The 17,842-nt window shown below is 40.1% G+C and overlaps 1 protein-coding gene across 4 annotated transcripts in view; it reads left to right on the top strand.

The window, feature by feature from the left end:
* Nucleotides 1–17,842, top strand: part of RIGI (RNA sensor RIG-I) — a 61,101-nt gene that overhangs the window by 23,587 nt on the left and 19,672 nt on the right. For 3 of the 4 annotated variants that reach the window (XR_007456531.1, XR_007456538.1, XM_049624732.1), the window contains exons 3-10: nucleotides 5,057–5,238; nucleotides 6,658–6,805; nucleotides 7,914–8,036; nucleotides 9,135–9,236; nucleotides 9,653–9,806; nucleotides 10,342–10,600; nucleotides 12,585–12,747; nucleotides 14,473–14,592. Coding sequence is in view for 2 of the 4 variants with exons in the window: in XM_049624732.1 (XP_049480689.1) it covers nucleotides 5,057–5,238; nucleotides 6,658–6,805; nucleotides 7,914–8,036; nucleotides 9,135–9,236; nucleotides 9,653–9,806; nucleotides 10,342–10,600; nucleotides 12,585–12,747; nucleotides 14,473–14,592 (1,251 nt within the window). In the remaining 2 variants the exon portion in view is untranslated. The remainder of the gene's footprint in view (nucleotides 1–5,056; nucleotides 5,239–6,657; nucleotides 6,806–7,913; nucleotides 8,037–9,134; nucleotides 9,237–9,652; nucleotides 9,807–10,341; nucleotides 10,601–12,584; nucleotides 12,748–14,472; nucleotides 14,593–17,842) is intronic. The other variant, XM_049624748.1, reaches the window with a different exon arrangement.

Genomic DNA, 17,842 nt, shown 5'->3' with positions numbered 1-17,842 from the left:
GGATTTTTCTTGTTTCTTGAGATAGGCCTGGATTGCAATGTATTTTCCTCTCAGGACTGCCTTCGCTGCATCCCAAAGCGTTTGGATTGTTGTATTTTCATTTTCGTTTGTTTCCATGTATATTTTAATTTCTTCTCTAATTGCCTGGTTGACCCACTCATTCGTTAGTAGGGTGTTCTTTAACCTCCATGCTTTTGGAGGTTTTCCAGACTTTTTCCTGTGGTTGATTTCAAGCTTCATAGCATTGTGGTCTGAAAGTATGCATGGTATAATTTCAATTCTTGTAAACTTATGAAGGGCTGTTTTGTGACCCAGTATATGATCTATCTTGGAGAATGTTCCATGTGCACTCGAGAAGAAAGTATATTCTGTTGCTTTGGGATGCAGAGTTCTAAATATATCTGTCAAGTCCATCTGATCCAATGTATCATTCAGGGCCCTTGTTTCTTTATTGACTGTGTGTCTAGATGATCTATCCATTTCTGTAAGTGGGGTGTTAAAGTCCCCTGCAATGACCGCATTCTTATCAATAAGGTTGCTTATGTTTATGAGTAATTGTTTTATATATCTGGGGGCTCGGGTATTTGGCGCATAGACATTTATAATAGTTAGCTCTTCCTGGTGGATAGACCCTGTGATTATTATATAATGCCCTTCTTCATCTCTTGTTACAGCCTTTAATTTAAAGTCTAGTTTGTCTGATATAAGTATGGCTACTCCAGCTTTCTTTTGGCTTCCAGGAGCATGATAAATAGTTCTCCATCCCCTCACTCTCAATCTAAAGGTGTCCTCAGATCTAAAATGAGTCTCTTGTAGACAGCAAATAGATGGGTCTTGTTTTTTTATCCATTCTGATACCCTATGTCTTTTAGTTGGCGCATTTAATCCATTTACATTCAGTGTTATTATAGAAAGATATGGGTTTAGAGTCATTGTGATGTCTGTATGTTTTATGCTTGTAGTGATGTCTCTGGTACTTTGTCTCACAGGATCCCCCTTAGGATCTCTTGTAGGGCTGGTTTCGTGGTGACAAATTCCTTCAGTTTTTGTTTGTTTGGGAAGACCTTTATCTCTCCTTCTATTCTAAATGACAGGCTTGCTGGATAAAGGATTCTCGGCTGCATATTTTTTCTGTTTAGCACACTGTAGATATCGTGCCAAGCCTTTCTGGCCTGCCAAGTTTCAAAGGAGAGATCAGTCACGAGTCTTATAGGTCTCCCTTTATAAGTGAGGGCACGTTTATCCCTTGCTGCTTTCAGAATTTTCTCTTTATCCTTGTATTTTGCCAGTTTCACTATGATGTGTCGTGCAGAAGATCGATTCAAGTTACGTCTGAAGGGAGTTCTCTGTGCCTCTTGGATTTCAATGCCTTTTTCCTTCCCCAGTTCAGGGAAGTTCTCAGCTATAATTTGTTCAAGTACCCCTTCAGCACCTTTCCCTCTCTCTTCCTCCTCTGGGATACCAATTATGCGTATATTATTTTTTTTTAGTGTATCACTTAGTTCTCTAATTTTCCCCTCATACTCCTGGATTTTTTTATCTCTCTTTCTTTCAGCTTCCTCTTTCTCCATAACTTTATCTTCTAGTTCACCTATTCTCTCCTCTGCCTCTTCAAGCCGAGCCATCGTGGATTCCATTTTGTTTTGCATTTCGTTTAAAGCGTTTTTCAACTCCTCGTGACTGTTCCTTAGTCCCTCGATCTTTGTGGCAAGAGATTCTCTGCTGTCCTGTATACTGTTTTCAAGCCCAGCGATTAATTTTATGACTATTATTCTAAATTCACTTTCTGTTTTATTATTTAAATCCTTTTTGATCAGTTCATTAGCTGTTGTTATTTCCTGGAGATTCTTCTGAGGGGAATTCTTCCGTTTGGTCATTTTGGAGAGTCCCTTGCGTGGTGAGGACCTGCAGTGCACTTCCCCTGTGCTGTGGTGTATAACTGGAGTTAGTGGGCGGGGCCGCAGTCCGACCCGATGTCTGCCCCCAGCCCACTGCTGGGGCCACAGTCAGACTGGTGTGTGCCTTCTCTTCCCCTCTCCTAGGGGCGGGATTCACTGTGGGGTGGCGTGTCCCGTCTGGGCTACTTGCACACTGCCAGGCTTGTGTTGCTGGGGATCTGGCGTATTAGCTGGGGTGGGTAGGCAAGGTGCACGGGGGGTGGAGGGGCAGGCTTAGCTCGCTTCTCCTTAGGTGATCCACTCCAGGAGGAGCCCTGTGGCAGCGGGAGGGAGTCAGATCCGCTGCCAGAGGTTTGGCTCCGCAGAAGCACAGAGTTGGGTGTTTGCGCGGAGCGAGCAAGTTCCCTGGCAGGAACTGGTTCCCTTTGGGATTTTGGCTGGGGGATGGGCGGGGGAGATGGCGCTGGCGCCTTTGTTCCCCGCCAAGCTGAGCTCTGCCGTCCGGGGGCTCAGCAGCTCTCCCTCCCTTTGTCCTCCAGCCTTCCCGCTTTCCGAGCAGAGCTGTTAACTTATGACCTCCCAGACGCTAAGTCGCGCTTGCTGTCGGAACACAGTCTGTCCGGCCCCTCCGCTTTTGCCAGCCAGACTCGGGGGCTCTGCTTGGCCGGCGAGCCGCCCCTCCGCCCCGGCTCCCTCCCGCCAGTCCGTGGAGCGCGCACCCCCTCGCCGCCCTTCCTACCCTCTTCCGTGGGCCTCTAGTCTGCGCTTGACTCCGGAGACTCCCTTCTGCTAATCCTCCGGCGGTTTTCTGGGTTCTTTAGGCAGGTGTAGGTGGAATCTAAGTGATCGGCAGGACGCGTTGTGAGCCCCGCGTCCTCCTACGCCGCCATCTTCCGGAACCTCCCAATAACAAGATTTATTTTAGAGCCATAGGCATTGAGACAGCTTAACGTTGATCCTGGCATTGACCAACTGACCAATGAAATAGAATAGAGAGCCTTCAATTAAATTCCTATATTTATGAAAACCTGATATATTTGAGACCACTTGAAAGGGAGGACCATTAGGAATGGAGGGACTTTTAATAAATTGCAGTGTGCCATTATAGACAGAATGATGTTAAAAACCAAATAAACCCTAACTTACATACCCATGTAAAACAAATTTGTATTCCTTAGCTCATTCCATTCGCACATACACACAAAATGAATTCACCAGAATTAAAGACTTAATTCCAAAAGGCAAAAATTTAACAATTGTAGAAAAGAATATAGAATAATAATTTATGACCTTGGGGTATAGCAGGATTTATGAAACGATACATTAAAGCATTATCCATAAAAGACAAATTGACAAATCTGATTACATTAAATTAAAAACATCTCTTTATCACAACACTAAAGAAAGTGAAAAAACAAATCACAAACTGGAGAGGATTAATAGATGAGATTAATAGATTCTAGATTAATATCTAGAATGTGTTAAAAAGGCTTTAAAATTGTAAAAAGAAAGAAAACATCCACAGGGCAAAAGTGTGAACCAACATTACAAAGAATAGGAAGTAGAAAAGGTTAATAAACATAAAAGATTCTCAGGGCGCCTGGGTGGCTCAGTCGGTTGAGCGTCCGACTTCGGTTCAGGTCACAATATCGCGCTCCGCGAGTTCGAGCCCCGCGTCGGGCTCTGGGCTGATGGCTCAGAGCCTGGAGCCTACTTCCGATTCTGTGTTTCCCTCTCTCTCTGCCCCTCCCCCGTTCATGCTGTGTCTCTCTCTGTCTCAAAAATAAATAAACGTTAAAAAAAAAAATTAAAAAAAAAAAAAAAGAAAAGATTCTCAGCCCAATAGCAATTAGGGAATTGTGAATTAGGATAGCATTTTATTAACTACTAGATAGCAAAATTTAGGAAGTCCAACAAAGTTAAGACTTGGAGAGGATATTTAATCATGGGAAATCTTAAATGTCCCTATACAGAGTATAAATTAATACAAATATTTTGAAAAACAATTTGGCATCATCTTGTATGGGTCAACTCTCTTGTATCATTCTATCCAAGAGTTTCACTCTTAAGTATGTGCCCTAGAAAAACTCACACATAGATTCCAGAATACACATATAAGAATGGTGGTAGAACACTTGTAATAACAAAACCAACCAACCAACCAACCAAAACTGGAAGCAACCCCAATGTCTTTCAGGAAGAAAATAGATAAATAAATTCTACAATATTGACACTTGGCCCATTATACCTCAGTGAAAATGTATGAACACAGCTCCACATGACAACACAGGTGAAGCTTAGAAATGTAATATTAAACTTTTTAAAAAGCAGTGAAAATTACATTTAGTAGGATATAATTATGAAGTTCCAAACAAGCCAAACTAAACATACATTAAGGAGTTAAACGTATGCTAGGCAACTATTCAAAAAAAATGAAGGGAGTGTTACATCAAATACAGGATGGTAGTCTCTTTGCAGGGAGGGGAAGGGAGGGGTAAAAAGAAGTACACCCCCACAAAAGTCTTAGGAAACTCTAGTTGTTTAATTGGATAGTGGGTTCCCAAGTGTTCATTTTGTTGCAAGGTTCTTCCAAATAAAGAGAATGTGGGCTTTAGAGTGTGAGGCCTGGTGATTCTGTTTGAGAACCTTAGATTGAAGCATTCCTAGGTTACTACAGTTGGAGATGTTTTTCCTCCCTCAAATTTCCCTTTATACTTAATATTTTCTTTTCTTGGAGTAATGTAGAAGGTTAAGTTCCTTAGGGGCAGGAATTAAGACTTATGTTTCTTTTTGCCCACTTTGCTACTTTGCACTGGGAAGATAATGATTGTATGATGTTTTGACTCCTTAGAAGATACAGAGGTTGTAGGTGAGATCCGCGGCACACTGTGGAAGGGAGATTTTATACTAAGACCAAATGTGAGACTTCACATTATCCTTAGCACTTTCTCCTAAGAGATAATAAATGTTGGAGGACCTAAAATGTTGGGTGCCTAAAATGAATATTGAGTTTTCTTTTTGAAAGATCATTAATTATTCAGGTGGTTCACAGATACCTTTTAGGTTCTCTCATTGTACATTCAAACATGATTGTATGATGTTAATCTTCAAATATCTTTTAGTTGGTTTCATAAAAGCCCCTATTTTCTTCTTTTCAGGTTATTCTGGACTTTATGAAGCCATTGAAAGTTGGGATTTCCAAACCATTGAAAGGTTGGAGGAGTATAGGTCACTGTTAAAGCGTTTACAACCAGAATTTAAAACTACAGTTAATCCAAAAGATATCCTTCCTGAAGTATCTAAATGTTTAATTAGTCAGGAATGTGAAGAAATTATGCAGGTAATTTAATTACTATATTTAATATAATTAATTAATTCGAATTAATTTAATATTAAATACTGAATTTGGGGGAAGTAATTTGAACATGGGAAATGTATTCTGTTTTCTCCACTGATTTAGACCCAAGAAAGATCACTGAAATCCACAAAAGTCCTCAATTCTAAGGCATAATTACCTAGAATAGTATTTTTAGTGGTGAACTGAATAATTTATTTATTTTATTTATTTTTATTTTTTAAAAAAAAAATTTTTTTTTAACGTTTTATTTATTTTTGAGACAGAGAGAGACACAGCATGAACGGGGGAGGGGCAGAGAGAGAGGGAGACACAGAATGGGAAGCAGGCTCCAGGCTCTGAGCCATCAGCCCAGAGCCCGACGCGGGGCTCGAACTCACGGACCGTGAGATCGTGACCTGAGCCGAAGTCGGACGCCCAACCGACTGAGCCACCCAGGCGCCCCGTGAACTGAATAATTTTTAATGTCACAGGTTTTTCAGGTTTGTCCTATTCAGTTAAAATTATTATTTTTGCGAATAATATTTTATGCAACTTTAAATTTGAACAGTTTAGCAAATAAAAAGAAAACCTATAGAGTCTAGTGGTTAAGTGTTCAGGCTTTGGACACAAATTTTGTTAGAATCCTAGTTCAACCATCTACTTGTGGTGTGATCTTAGGCAAGTTGCTTATTTTCTCTAAACCTCTTTTTTTATGTATAAAATGGAAATAATGATAGTATCTTATTAGCATGATACTTTTATAAGGATTAAATGAGATTATATATATATATTTTATATTTTGTAAAATATTTTTTATTATATATATTATATATTGTATATATATTTATATTATATATTATATATTTATATATATTTATATTGTATATACATTTATATTATAATTATATATATTTATATATATTTATATTATATATATTATATATATACATATTATATATATATATATGCTTATATATGCCTAGCACATAATCATAGATGCTCAATATATTTTAGTAACAATTAATAATAAAAATCATATAGGTCCCATTACCCTGAAAAAACCATTTGTTAATATTCTGTTATATTCTTCCAAATATCTCTTTATGCTAGTGTACCCTTATTTTGAATGGTTGTCAAATGGATTGTTTCCTAACATTGCTGCTGCTGATAGATACAAGGTCTCCAAGGAGGTGAGAACACCTGGCTTGACCTAGTGATGCCACGTGTAAAGACAAGGACAAAGGAAAGGGTGTCTTAAAAGGCACTATGTTGGATGGGGCAAAAATGGTCATGAATCAGACCTACTGAACCATATTATACAATGGTTTTTAAATTAGTGCTTGAATTGATGTTTCTTCAGATTTCCTTTCCATAAAAGGAAAACTTTTGAAATGATTGATTAACTTCAGTTGTCTTGCTTAGGTTTGTTCCAACAAGGGGCTGATGGCAGGTGCAGAGAAAATGGTTGAATGCTTTCTCAGATCGGACAAGGAAAACTGGCCCAAAACTTTGAAACTTGCTTTGGACAAAGAAGAGAGCAAGTTCAGTGAACTGTGGACTGTGGACAAAGGTAGGATATTCCAGGGAAGAGCTCTGAAGAGTAGGAGGATCTGAAAACATGCTCCATCTTTCTCGTGGTTCTATTTAGGGCCTCTTTCATTCCTACATTTCTCACTCACTGTCAGAGGCATTTTGCCCTTCAGAGACCCATGGCTACATCTCAAGAGAGAGAGAGAGAGAGAGAGAGAGAGAGAGAGAGAGAGAGAGAGCGAGCGAGCAGCAGTGAGTTGAGTTCTGGGAGGTAAGTGGCTACTTCCCTGCAGAAGTAATTTGGTTGTGTCTAACCCCTAAAATGGACCAGGGCAAACTGCTCTCATCCAGAATTAGCCCATCTGGTCCAAAGGATTTGGGGAAGGCAGAGTCTGAACTCACTCTCTGGGTTTAAATTATCAGAGAAATAGCTTTAAAATTATAAGAATGAAAGGTTTGAACGCCAAGACTTGCCCCCTTTTCAGAGTAAGAATCATAATACACATAGCCTGGTTGTCTTGCCTGGGAGCCATCAGGAACTAAGCCAGAACAGGACTGAAGAAAAGAGTGTGTTGTGATGAAATATCTGTGTTGTGATGAAACCATCATTTGGTTTCCTGAAGCTAACATCTTCTCAGAGCATTGTTTCAAAGTCTGAGTTTTCTAAACCATCTGAGTGTCTGGTCTTCGCTTTTCCTAGGTTTCTTTAAATCACAAGTTGTTCTGGAAAATGTCTATATAAATACACATCTGATTTCTTGGGTTAGGTCAAGAATGGAAGACATAAATACTTGCTAAATGTTGCTTCTCTAGTGTGCATGAGAATCTTCCGGGGATTTTGTTAAAGTGCACATTCTGATTTAGTAGGGACTCGAGAGCCTGCATTCCCAACAAGCTCTGGAAGTTGCTGGCCCATGTTCTACACTTTGAATAATAAAGTCCTAAATGACTTTGGAGTTCAGACTCCAAATTGAGACATCAAACTCTAAAAGATTCTTTTAATTGTTTTAGAAGGTGAAGCAAGTGGTTGTGCAAAATCTTAACAGAAGTTGAAAATTTTACTATTATGACCTCTTTGTAGGACTTGTGCTGTCAAGACAATAATCAGATCAGATGAAGATTCTGAGGTGTTTTTTGGTCTCATACAGGTGCAAAGAATATTGACGTGAAAGTTCTTGAGGATGATGAAATGGAAACTTCTGACATACAGATTTTCTACAAGGAAGAATCTGAATGCCAGAATCTTAGTCAGAATTCATGTCCATCTTCAGGTACCCAGCATTGTTCTTTTCCATAATGGTGTTCTTTAGGTATTTGGTGTAGGGACATGTCTTCCAGTGCCAAAAGCCATAGTCTTTTTTTTTTTTTTTTTTTTTAATTTTTTTTTTTGGGAGAGTGCAAGATGGGGAGGGGCAGAGAGAGGGGGACAGAGGATCCGAAGCCGGCTCTGCACTGACAGCAGTGAGCCTGATGTGGGGCTCGAACTCACAAACTGGGAGATCATGACCTGAAGTGAAGTTGGACGCTTAACCGACTGAACCACCCAGGCACCCCAGGGAAGAAATTCTGATTAATATTGACTAGTGTTAGAAGAAAAGTGTGATTTGGGGCTAACGCTACTGTAAGAAGAAAATTTACAGGTTACTTTTGCAACCAAGTGATACCAGTTTTTTTTTGTCATTTCTGAATAAAATCAACAAATGTAAGTTGCTTTAAATTTTTCTGGTATGTAAAGGTCCTTAGCCTTTTAGAAATCTTCATTTTCTTTAAAATAGGTTGGAGTCAATAGATAATTTCTAAGATCTTTTCTGGCAGTAACATTCTATATGCTTATCTGTTAGTGAGAAAAAGCCTCTGGTTATTCCTTGGAACTTCTTGTTCTGTTGAGAGAAGATACTATGTGAAAGCCTGCAGAATAATAAAGCATGATTGCTCATCAGTATGAAATTGCTTTGGGAATTCAATGTTTACAGTTTGTTGCTTTTCAGAGACCTTGGAGGGATTTGTTGTTTTGTTCCATATAGCATTTTCTTTAACCAGTGGCCATCTGTTTGCTCTGAATTAGGCCATTCTTGCTTTAGTTTTCTCCTTACTAGATTTTGAGATTGTTTAAGAAAGAAATCTTTGTGGCTTTAAAGAAAAAAACAAAACAAAACTCTCGCCATTGGCACTTTGTCATTGATAGAGGATTCTGTACTTCACATCAATGGAGAAGCTAGAATGGTTAGCAAGAGGCAAGGATTCTAAATTTTCTCAAATGAGGCCCTTCTTGCAAAGTCATAATTCCTGTCTATTTGATGATAGATAGCTATTTCTTTGATTCCTCAGAGCAGTAACTATTTGGAAATTTTGTTCCTTTTGTGTTACAGAAGTCTCTCATATTTACACCCCAGTGAAGCCAAGAAATTACCAACTAGAGCTTGCTTTGCCTGCTAAGGAAGGAAAAAACACAATAATATGTGCTCCTACTGGTAAGTTGATTGCCACTGCTTACGTGGTTTGTTTCTGTGTTTGCTTCCTTTTTTTTTTCATTTATTGAATACTGGGACAAAATGGGCAAGTGTCAATATTTTCCTTGCTCCATATGTCTTTTGAGAAGACTGTCCCAGTAATGGAGTCTCCAGGTATTTTAAGGAACTTGAAGAAGAAAAAAAAATGCCCCCCTTTTTAGCTTGCTTTATGCCTTGACTATTTATTTGCATGTTACCTAGGAAGTAACTTGATATTTTCATGTCCTGGTGTAAATTCTGCTGCAGTTAACCCATCCACATTCTCAGTTTACCAATCAGTGCAGTGGTTTGAGGGGAGCCAACAGTAATTACCTTTCTACAGAAATATTTTAGTATACTATTAGTTACACATTTTCTTTTTCTTTTTATGTTAAAAGGTTGTGGAAAAACCTTTGTTTCACTTCTTATATGTGAGCATCATCTGAAAAAATTTCCGCAAGGACAAAAGGGGAAGGTTGTCTTTTTTGCTGTTCAACTCCCAGTGTATGAACAGCAGAAATCTGTGTTCTCAAACTATTTTGAAAGACTTGGGTAGGTATAACAGTTGGTCTTGTTTTTCTCCTCTAGTTTCATGTAACTGGTGTGTTTTTAGCTTTGTTTAGTTTTTGGAAAGCCATGATTCAAAAATTGATAGTAGATTGAGCCTTTATATAATCTATATACAATTCATTTTTCATGGATTCAAGTCCATTTTGTTAGGTACACTTGAAATCCTAAACTCCTTTGGCTAGCTCTTACAGAGTGAGTAAATGACCTGAGATAAATTTTACATTTAAATGGCACATTTAATTTTTTAATGATTTCATAGCTTATTTAACATTACTCTTTAAGTAGTATTTTCTTTCTTAATGACTTGAAAGAATTAATACATGCTAGCAACAATTATAACTAGCTTGCATTTGTTGATCATTTACTATGTGTAAGGCTCTGTGCTAAGCACTTGTCTCCAGATTCCTTTTGGAATTAGGAGAGCTTAATCAGTTGATGCTCTGCTCTAGTGTTTTATATCTTTGTGGTTCCTCATTCACATTGTGGTTGGTAATAGGGAATTTCTGTCATTTCCCAGGTACAAAGTTGCAGGTGTTTCTGGAGCAACGTCTGAGAATGTCTCAGTGAAACAGATTGTTGAGAACAATGACATCATCATTTTAACTCCACAGATTCTTGTGAATAGTCTTAAAAATGGGACTATTCCATCACTCTCTGTCTTTACTTTGATGATATTTGATGAATGTCACAATACTGGTAAACACCATCCTTATAATATGATCATGTTTAATTATCTAGATCAGAAACTTGGAGGATCTTCAGACCCACTGCCTCAGGTATCTCCAGATTCAGATGGATTCCTCAGAAGAGCTATAACCTTGCTAAATCCTATTTACTTACTCTTATGACCAAATTAAGGATGTTCTTTTCAGGTGCTAAGTCCAGATTGTATAGCCCATTGATTAATTTTGATTGTTTGATTGGTTCATTTATTCACTTAACAAACATGCCTCAGCCCCCCCCCCCCCCCCCCCCCCCGCCCTGTGTTATCCATTGTGCTAGGCACTGGGGATACAAATATAAAAAGACATAGTCCTTGCTCTCAAACAGTTTAATTTCATGGGGAGCCAAACATGTAAAAATTATGTCATAATGTATGGCGATGGCACACTATGGAGATGGGTACAAGCTGTAGTCAGAACAGGAGTGAAAACTCATGTGCTGTGAAAGTAAGGCAACACCTAAAAGAAGTTAGGCAAAAGCTAACAAGAAGGTACAAATTAGATAGCTTGATGGTCTTCAGGAAAGTCTGCTATGTGTCCAAAGGCACAGAGGTATGAGAGAGCATGGTGTGCCCGAGAGTCAAGAATTGTGAAACTCTTCAATATTGTTTGAGTATAGAATGTGAAGTAGTAAATAGCAGTAGGTGAGGCAGAATGGGGATAGAGGGAGTGATTTATAGAACAGGATGTCAGGGGAGACCAGAGGGTATGGGGTAAGTAGGCAGATATAAGCATTAGTCCAGGAGGGTAGATGGGACACCATTTTTGGTGTCATCAGAGGTGAGGGTGTGAAAGGAGTCAAGACAGAGAGTAGTTTATAGATGGGGACAGGAAAGGTGGGGAATCCCTGGCATTTAATCTCTCTTTTCTCTTAAATGTAGGAGAGGCAGAGAGATTATTTGCTGGGAATAATCAAGATGGGAATGGAGGAGGGAGCTCGGGGTGCATGGAAAGGATTTGAAATGGGAATTGCTTGGTTACACTGAGGATCCAGATAAGGTTGGAAACCATGAATTTATAGCATGGTATACTAGTGTCACATCATATAAAGTTCTCTAGCCCTAATAACTACCTCTTTAGGAAGCACAGGTTAAGAGAAATTCAGCATGTACCCATAGACAAAATTCAGTAGCAATCACATTTTTTAAAATTTATTGTTTAATGTTTATTCACTTTTGAGAGAGAGACCAGGGGAGGGGTCGAGAGAGAGGGGGAGAGAGAGACAGAGAGTGAGAGACAGACAGACAGACAGACATAGAATCTGAAGCAGGCTCCAGGCTCTGAGCTGTCAGCACAGAGCCCGATGCGGGGCTTGAACTCAACAGCAGTGAGATCATGACCTGAACCCCAGTCAGATACCCAACCGACTGAGCCATCTAGGTGCCCCCAGCAATCACATTTCTTAAAGCTTCTTCTAGAAAAAAATTGGTGGTTAACTAGATTTCTTGCTAATGAGTCAGTTATTCAGTATTTACTGAGTGGCTATTCAAGTAGAACTTAAATTGTTAGGTGACCATTAAGCTAAATTTTTTATAAATCTTGTTACTGAATTCACACAACTACCATTTTAAATAGCTGTTGTTTCCCAACTTTTAGAGACAGCTGACATGTGTCCCTGCATTGTTCAGGGACATGCAGCCAGTGTGACATGGTTGAGTTTAGAATGGAATTGTGTCTGATTTTAGTCCCTTTCCTTTCAATATGTTGTTCTACACATTATGGGGGACACAAGAGTAGAGAAGAGAAGTCCTTCCTTGAAAGGGTTTCCACTCTTGGTTTCTTTGCTGATTCATGTTCATTGGATGAGTTCCGACTTTTGCATTTATTCAGTGCTTTGCCTAATGGGGACCTTTCCATTTGCAATGTCATGGAAAATATCAGAAAAAATAAATACTGTTCTTGCTCTTTATGGGAAATTAGTAAAAACAAAACAAAACAAAAAATAAAACCTGACTTTAACAGGAAAGAGTTGTATGCAGGATTGTGGAAATGGCATGCAGTTTCCCAGGCATCTGATGATTTGCAATGCTCCTCACAGGTCATCGGGCTGACTGCCTCGGTTGGCATTGGGGATGCCAAAAGCACAGCAGAAGCCGTGGAATATATCTGCAGACTGTGTGCTTCTCTTGACACATCAGTGATAGCAACAGTCAAAGACAACTTGGAGGAACTGGAAGAAATTGTTTATAAGCCCCAAAAGTGTAAGTGGAATCCCATAGCGTGCCCTTTAGGACTTTGTTACCCTCCGCGTTTCTTAGTTCAGAGCCATTTGGATGAATACTGAGTTTTTACCTTTTCCGTTTAGTGGAAAATATTTCACCCCAAACTTGGGAAATAATTACATTTCACAGCTGTCTCCTTAGCTGAGCTGTATCCCCAGGCAGTGGACAAACCTCAGGAGGGGACTGTCCTAAAACAAACATTCTTATTCTTCAGTTTGATAAAATTCTTTTTTTTTTTTGGTTTTGTGTTTTTGATAAAGTTCTTATAAAGATACTAACAATGAGGCGTGATGAGAAAAATCACAGCATGTAGGGGCGCCTGGGTGGCTCAGTTGGTTAAGCATCCAACTTCAGCTTAGGTCATGATCTCACAGTCTGTGAGTTCGAGCCCCGCATCAGGCTCTGTGCTGACAGCTCAGAGCCTGGAGCTTGCTTTTAATTCTGTGTCTCCCTCCCTCTCTGCCCCTGCCCCATTCACGCTCTGTCTCTCTCTATCAAAAAATGAATAAACGTTAAAAAAATTTTGTTTTAAAAATTAAAATCACAGCATGTAAATGGCTAAGAGCTGGGCTCAGCCCTTCCCTATGTTGCATGCCTGAGGAGGAGACTGTGTGGTCATTTATTATTTGAGTATGGATGTGATGATTTGGGTTGAAAGGAAATTAATCTGAATTCATTGTATTTTTCCTCAGCAGATCAGTATTTGATTTTTTAAAAAAGATTTGAGTAGCAAATGTTTATTAAATTACAATGCTATACTGACCCAACAAGGAAGAGAGGAAGTGGAGACATATATACCTTTCTCTTTGCTTTGGGGATAGTGTATGACTGTATAAGGCAGAACAAACAGACATGAGATAGCCAGAGAGGGGCAGTTAAGTTCCCTTCTGGGAGCTGCCTGTAAGGATTTTAGGGAAGGCACCTAATCGAAACTTTTTAGTATCAAGTACAAATTTCTTTAAAATCCAGTCCCTCTGCCCTCTGTGCTTCATCTCCTCCCCCTCCCATAAGCCCAACCTTGTCACATTCCTCTGGGCTCCTCAAGTGCATCGTGTGCTTTCTCCTTTCCTCTTCCCCTATTTACCCGACAACATTTCCTCCTTTGGAAGGATTAGAGATTCTTTTTCTTGTGCTCCATGATACCTTGCACATAGTTATTGTTATAGCACTTTACTGTGGTTATTTGGCTACACATATTTCTCCCCTAAGAACACAGACCTCTCTGGACCACAGAGTGTGTTCCTTTCAACTGTTTATCACCAGAACATGGCATATGGTAGGCAGGGAATAAGTTTGTGCTGAAACAATGCAATAATGAATTTTAGGAACAATGTGAACACTTCTGAGGGTTGGGTGGGAAAGGAGAAGATCAAAGAAGAGAGACTGAAAAAGTGTTGTATTTGCAGAGATAAGATTGATACCAGCCTTGTCAAAGTAGAATTGAGTAATAAGAAAACCAGAGTGAGAAGTCAGATTAGACCCAGACCATGAAAAATGAAGATGTTAGAATCTGTGCATTAAGCATTAGGGAGCTATTGCAAGGTTTCTGAAGATTTGATATATGATTTAGACTACCTGCCTGTGAGCTTGGGGCCTTAGGTCTTACAGAAGAAATAACAGAGGCAGAGAAAGGTGTGCAGATGCCTACTTTGAAGTATGATGTGTTCTTCCTGAAAAATACTCACTTTACTCTGATGGCTCTAGTTTTCAGGAAAGTGGAATCACGGACCACTGACAGATTTAAATGCATCATCTCTCAGCTGATGAGGGAAACAGAGAGTCTGGCAAAGAGTATCTTTGACGAAATCGGTACCATAACTCTCGGTGAGATAAATCTCATTTTGCGTTCTCTCCACTTAGGAATAGCCATGTATTATTCCCTAGTGTCTTTTTGCATTCTCTTCAGTTCAGACAGTGTCAAGACTATATCAAGAGGTTAGCCTTCTTGATTAAAGGTTATTGAGGAACCTTAAAATTCCTTCTTTAGTCTCGTTTTTTTTTAATCCAAAGTAAATCTGTGTTGACTTACATACCTGAAAAATACCATATTTCAATCAATTCATGACTTTCTTAATCTCTGCAATTAGCTTTCTGTTCTTCCTACTTATATGAAAATATAAATTCCCTATTTATATGAAACCACCATTTCCCTGATGGATCAGATTGAAACAGGAGGTGACCTTTGATTCTTTGTTCTTCTGAGACTTTCTCACGAAGTCACCCAAGTTCTCTTCTTCTCTTTTGTTCTTTCATTCATTCACCAGATATTCATTGTGCTAGCTAATGGGAATAACAAGGTTAAAGACATAGTCCCAACCTTGGGGAATTCACAGTCAAATAATGAGAATCAGATGCAGGGGGCTTCCACACAGCAGGGCAGAGGTACACACTGGGTGCCGTGGGAGCACGTTGGGAACTTTGGCCTAGAGTGGGCTGCAGGGAAAGCTCTCTGGGATGGGATGATGCCTGAGACAATCTTGAAGCTTGAGGCCAAGTTAAGAAAGAGACAAGTGAGATTGAAAAGGTGTCAGGCATTGAAGGAAGAGAATGTTTCAGGAACTGCAAGCATCTCATGGTGCTCGTAATACATGAGTAGTAGAAAGGAGTGAGTAGAAAGAGGCAGGGGCCAGACAGGGAAAGACTTGGTAGGACTGAGTTTGACTTTCTCCTAAAAGCAGTGCAAAGCACCTGAAGATTTTAAACTGATGGATGAGGTGATAAGGATACCAGTGAACAAAGAGGGCCAAACAGAGGCAGTCAAGACAGGTTGGTAGAGGAAGGAGGCTTGTGCAGAGCCCTGCAAACAGGAAGTATTCAGATTTCATGGCCAGCTGGCTTCGGATGGGAGTGGGGGTGACTTCCACTGGGCTTCTGGCTTGTGCACTTGTAGGTATACCGGTGGGTAGTGCTGCTTCCACCACTAGGAGCAGCTCTGGAGATGCTGAATTTGTGAGTTCACCTTTTTCACACTTACTTTACTTTTTTTTCTCTTCTCTTTTTCTTTCACAGCTTGCTTTAGGACTTAATCTCACAGCTGGCTGGCTGGCTTACCCACCCCTACTCATTTCTCCATTCAACCCGCCATTACCTGGTTGGTCTTTCTGAAATACCAGTTTGATCGTGTCAGTATCCTGCTTGAATCTCTCTGCCTTACAAGCAAAGCCCTCTAAGCCTCTGACCTGCCAGTTTGATCCCTGCCTGCACACTCTGGTTCTACTTATCTTTCCAGTTTTATCTGACACTCCTTCCATACTTGAATCCTTTGATTTAGCAGTTCCTCGAACATGCTCATTCACTCATCATTCACCTGGTCCTAGGCCATATGCCAGGTGATGGGAATATAGCATGGACCCTGAGATACAGCTCCTACCCTTGTGGTATTTCCAGTGTAATGTGTAAGGCCAAAATTAGATAAGTAATAATAAAACAACAGGATAGGGGTAGGTGGGTGGTGGTGGTAAGGTGTGTTTCAGGCAGAGGAAACAGTGTGTGCAACAGCCAGGAAAGTGGACTAAGTATGTGGATTTCCATTAGTCTTGTCAACTGCTGGAGATAAGAATCAGAAACAGGCAGGGGTGCCTGGGTGGCTCAGTCGGTTAAGTGTCTGACCTCAGCTCAGCTCATGGTCTCACAGTTTGTGAGTTCGAGTCCCGTGTCAGGTTCTGTGCTGACAGCTCAGAGCCTGGGGCCTGCTTCAGATTCTGTCTCCCTCTGTCTCCGCCCCTCCCCTGCTCACACTCTGTCTATCTCAAAAATAAATAAATATTTTTAAAAATTAAAAAAAAAAAAAAAAAAGAATTAGAAGTAGTCAGAGACTAGATCACAGAGGATCCTGGGAGCCGGGTAGGATCTGGCCAGAGAAATCCCCTAAAGCCTTTTAAGCATTGGGGTAGCATAGTGTCTCATCTGCAGTTTTGCGAACCCACTCTAGCTGCTGAGTGGGCAGTGGATTGGAGGGAACAAAGCAAGAAGTAGGGAGACGAGTTAAGAGGCTGTCACATTATCCAGGAACACTATGATGTGATTAAACTGGGGAAGTAGCAGAAGGGCAGAGAGACATGGATTTCTACCTTCTTATTCCTCCCACCTCTAATTCTCTACCTCCACCTTTTCCCCAGTCCATATCCTATCAGCAGTTCATTTCCCCATTGCTTAACTCATTTTCACACCCACCCGTGTTCAAGAAATACTTGTTAATTCATCTGGCCACCTTGTTTATAGTTGGGGCTGGGAAAGAAGCATGTCAGTGCTACTTGTCTGAGTAGCCTCCTTTGTTCCTCCTGTTAAACATGAAAGGGTGAGAGGAGCAATTTAACCCAGAAATATAGCTCTTGCCTGTGAGTTTTATTATACTGTGCTCTTAACAGGGAGACCTGGAGATTCAATCCCAGAATAACTCACAGACTGAGCCGCTTGAGATCAGGCTTCGGTCTTCTACATGCTTTTACCCCCAGGACCCTGCACAGAGCCTGGACCACAGCATATGCTCAATGCTTAGACCAAGCAACTGAGATGAGGCATAGCTTAGGAGATGCACACATACAGAAGCATCCATGACAAGCTCTTTGCTCAGCCCTGTGAGTGATGCTGTGGAGATCAGATGGCTTCAGTTTACAGCAAGGCAGAATAGACTGTGTTGAGTTCTTTCTCTCCTGCTTTTAAATATCCTCCTGATGAAGCTCATGAGACCTGTTATTTTTATTCACTACTTCATTTTTAAAAGCAAAGTTAGATATCTTCATGTCCATTGTTTTACTTCTGGGCTGCTTTGGTTGTTAGCTCACAAAGCTGGTAAGATTTGGGTATCAGACACACCAGGATTTGCATTCCTGCACTCCCCCATGTACTAGCTATGTCACTTTGGATAAACTACTTTGCTTTTCTGAGCTTTGGTTTCCTCACCTGTAAAATGTAACCTCTACCTTACAGATTTGTGAAAATGAAATAAGGAGTACTTTGATTTCTTGGTGCAGAGAGTATTCAGTAAGCAATCATATGCAAACACAGATATACTGCTGCTGAAAACTATTTCAGGAGGAATATTCTGTTTACAGAGAGTAAGAAAAAAATTAGG

This window comes from Panthera uncia, chromosome D4 (assembly GCF_023721935.1).
Source record: "Panthera uncia isolate 11264 chromosome D4, Puncia_PCG_1.0, whole genome shotgun sequence".
Taxonomy (NCBI): Eukaryota; Metazoa; Chordata; class Mammalia; order Carnivora; family Felidae; genus Panthera; species Panthera uncia.
This window is presented reverse-complemented; position numbering and strand designations above follow the sequence as displayed.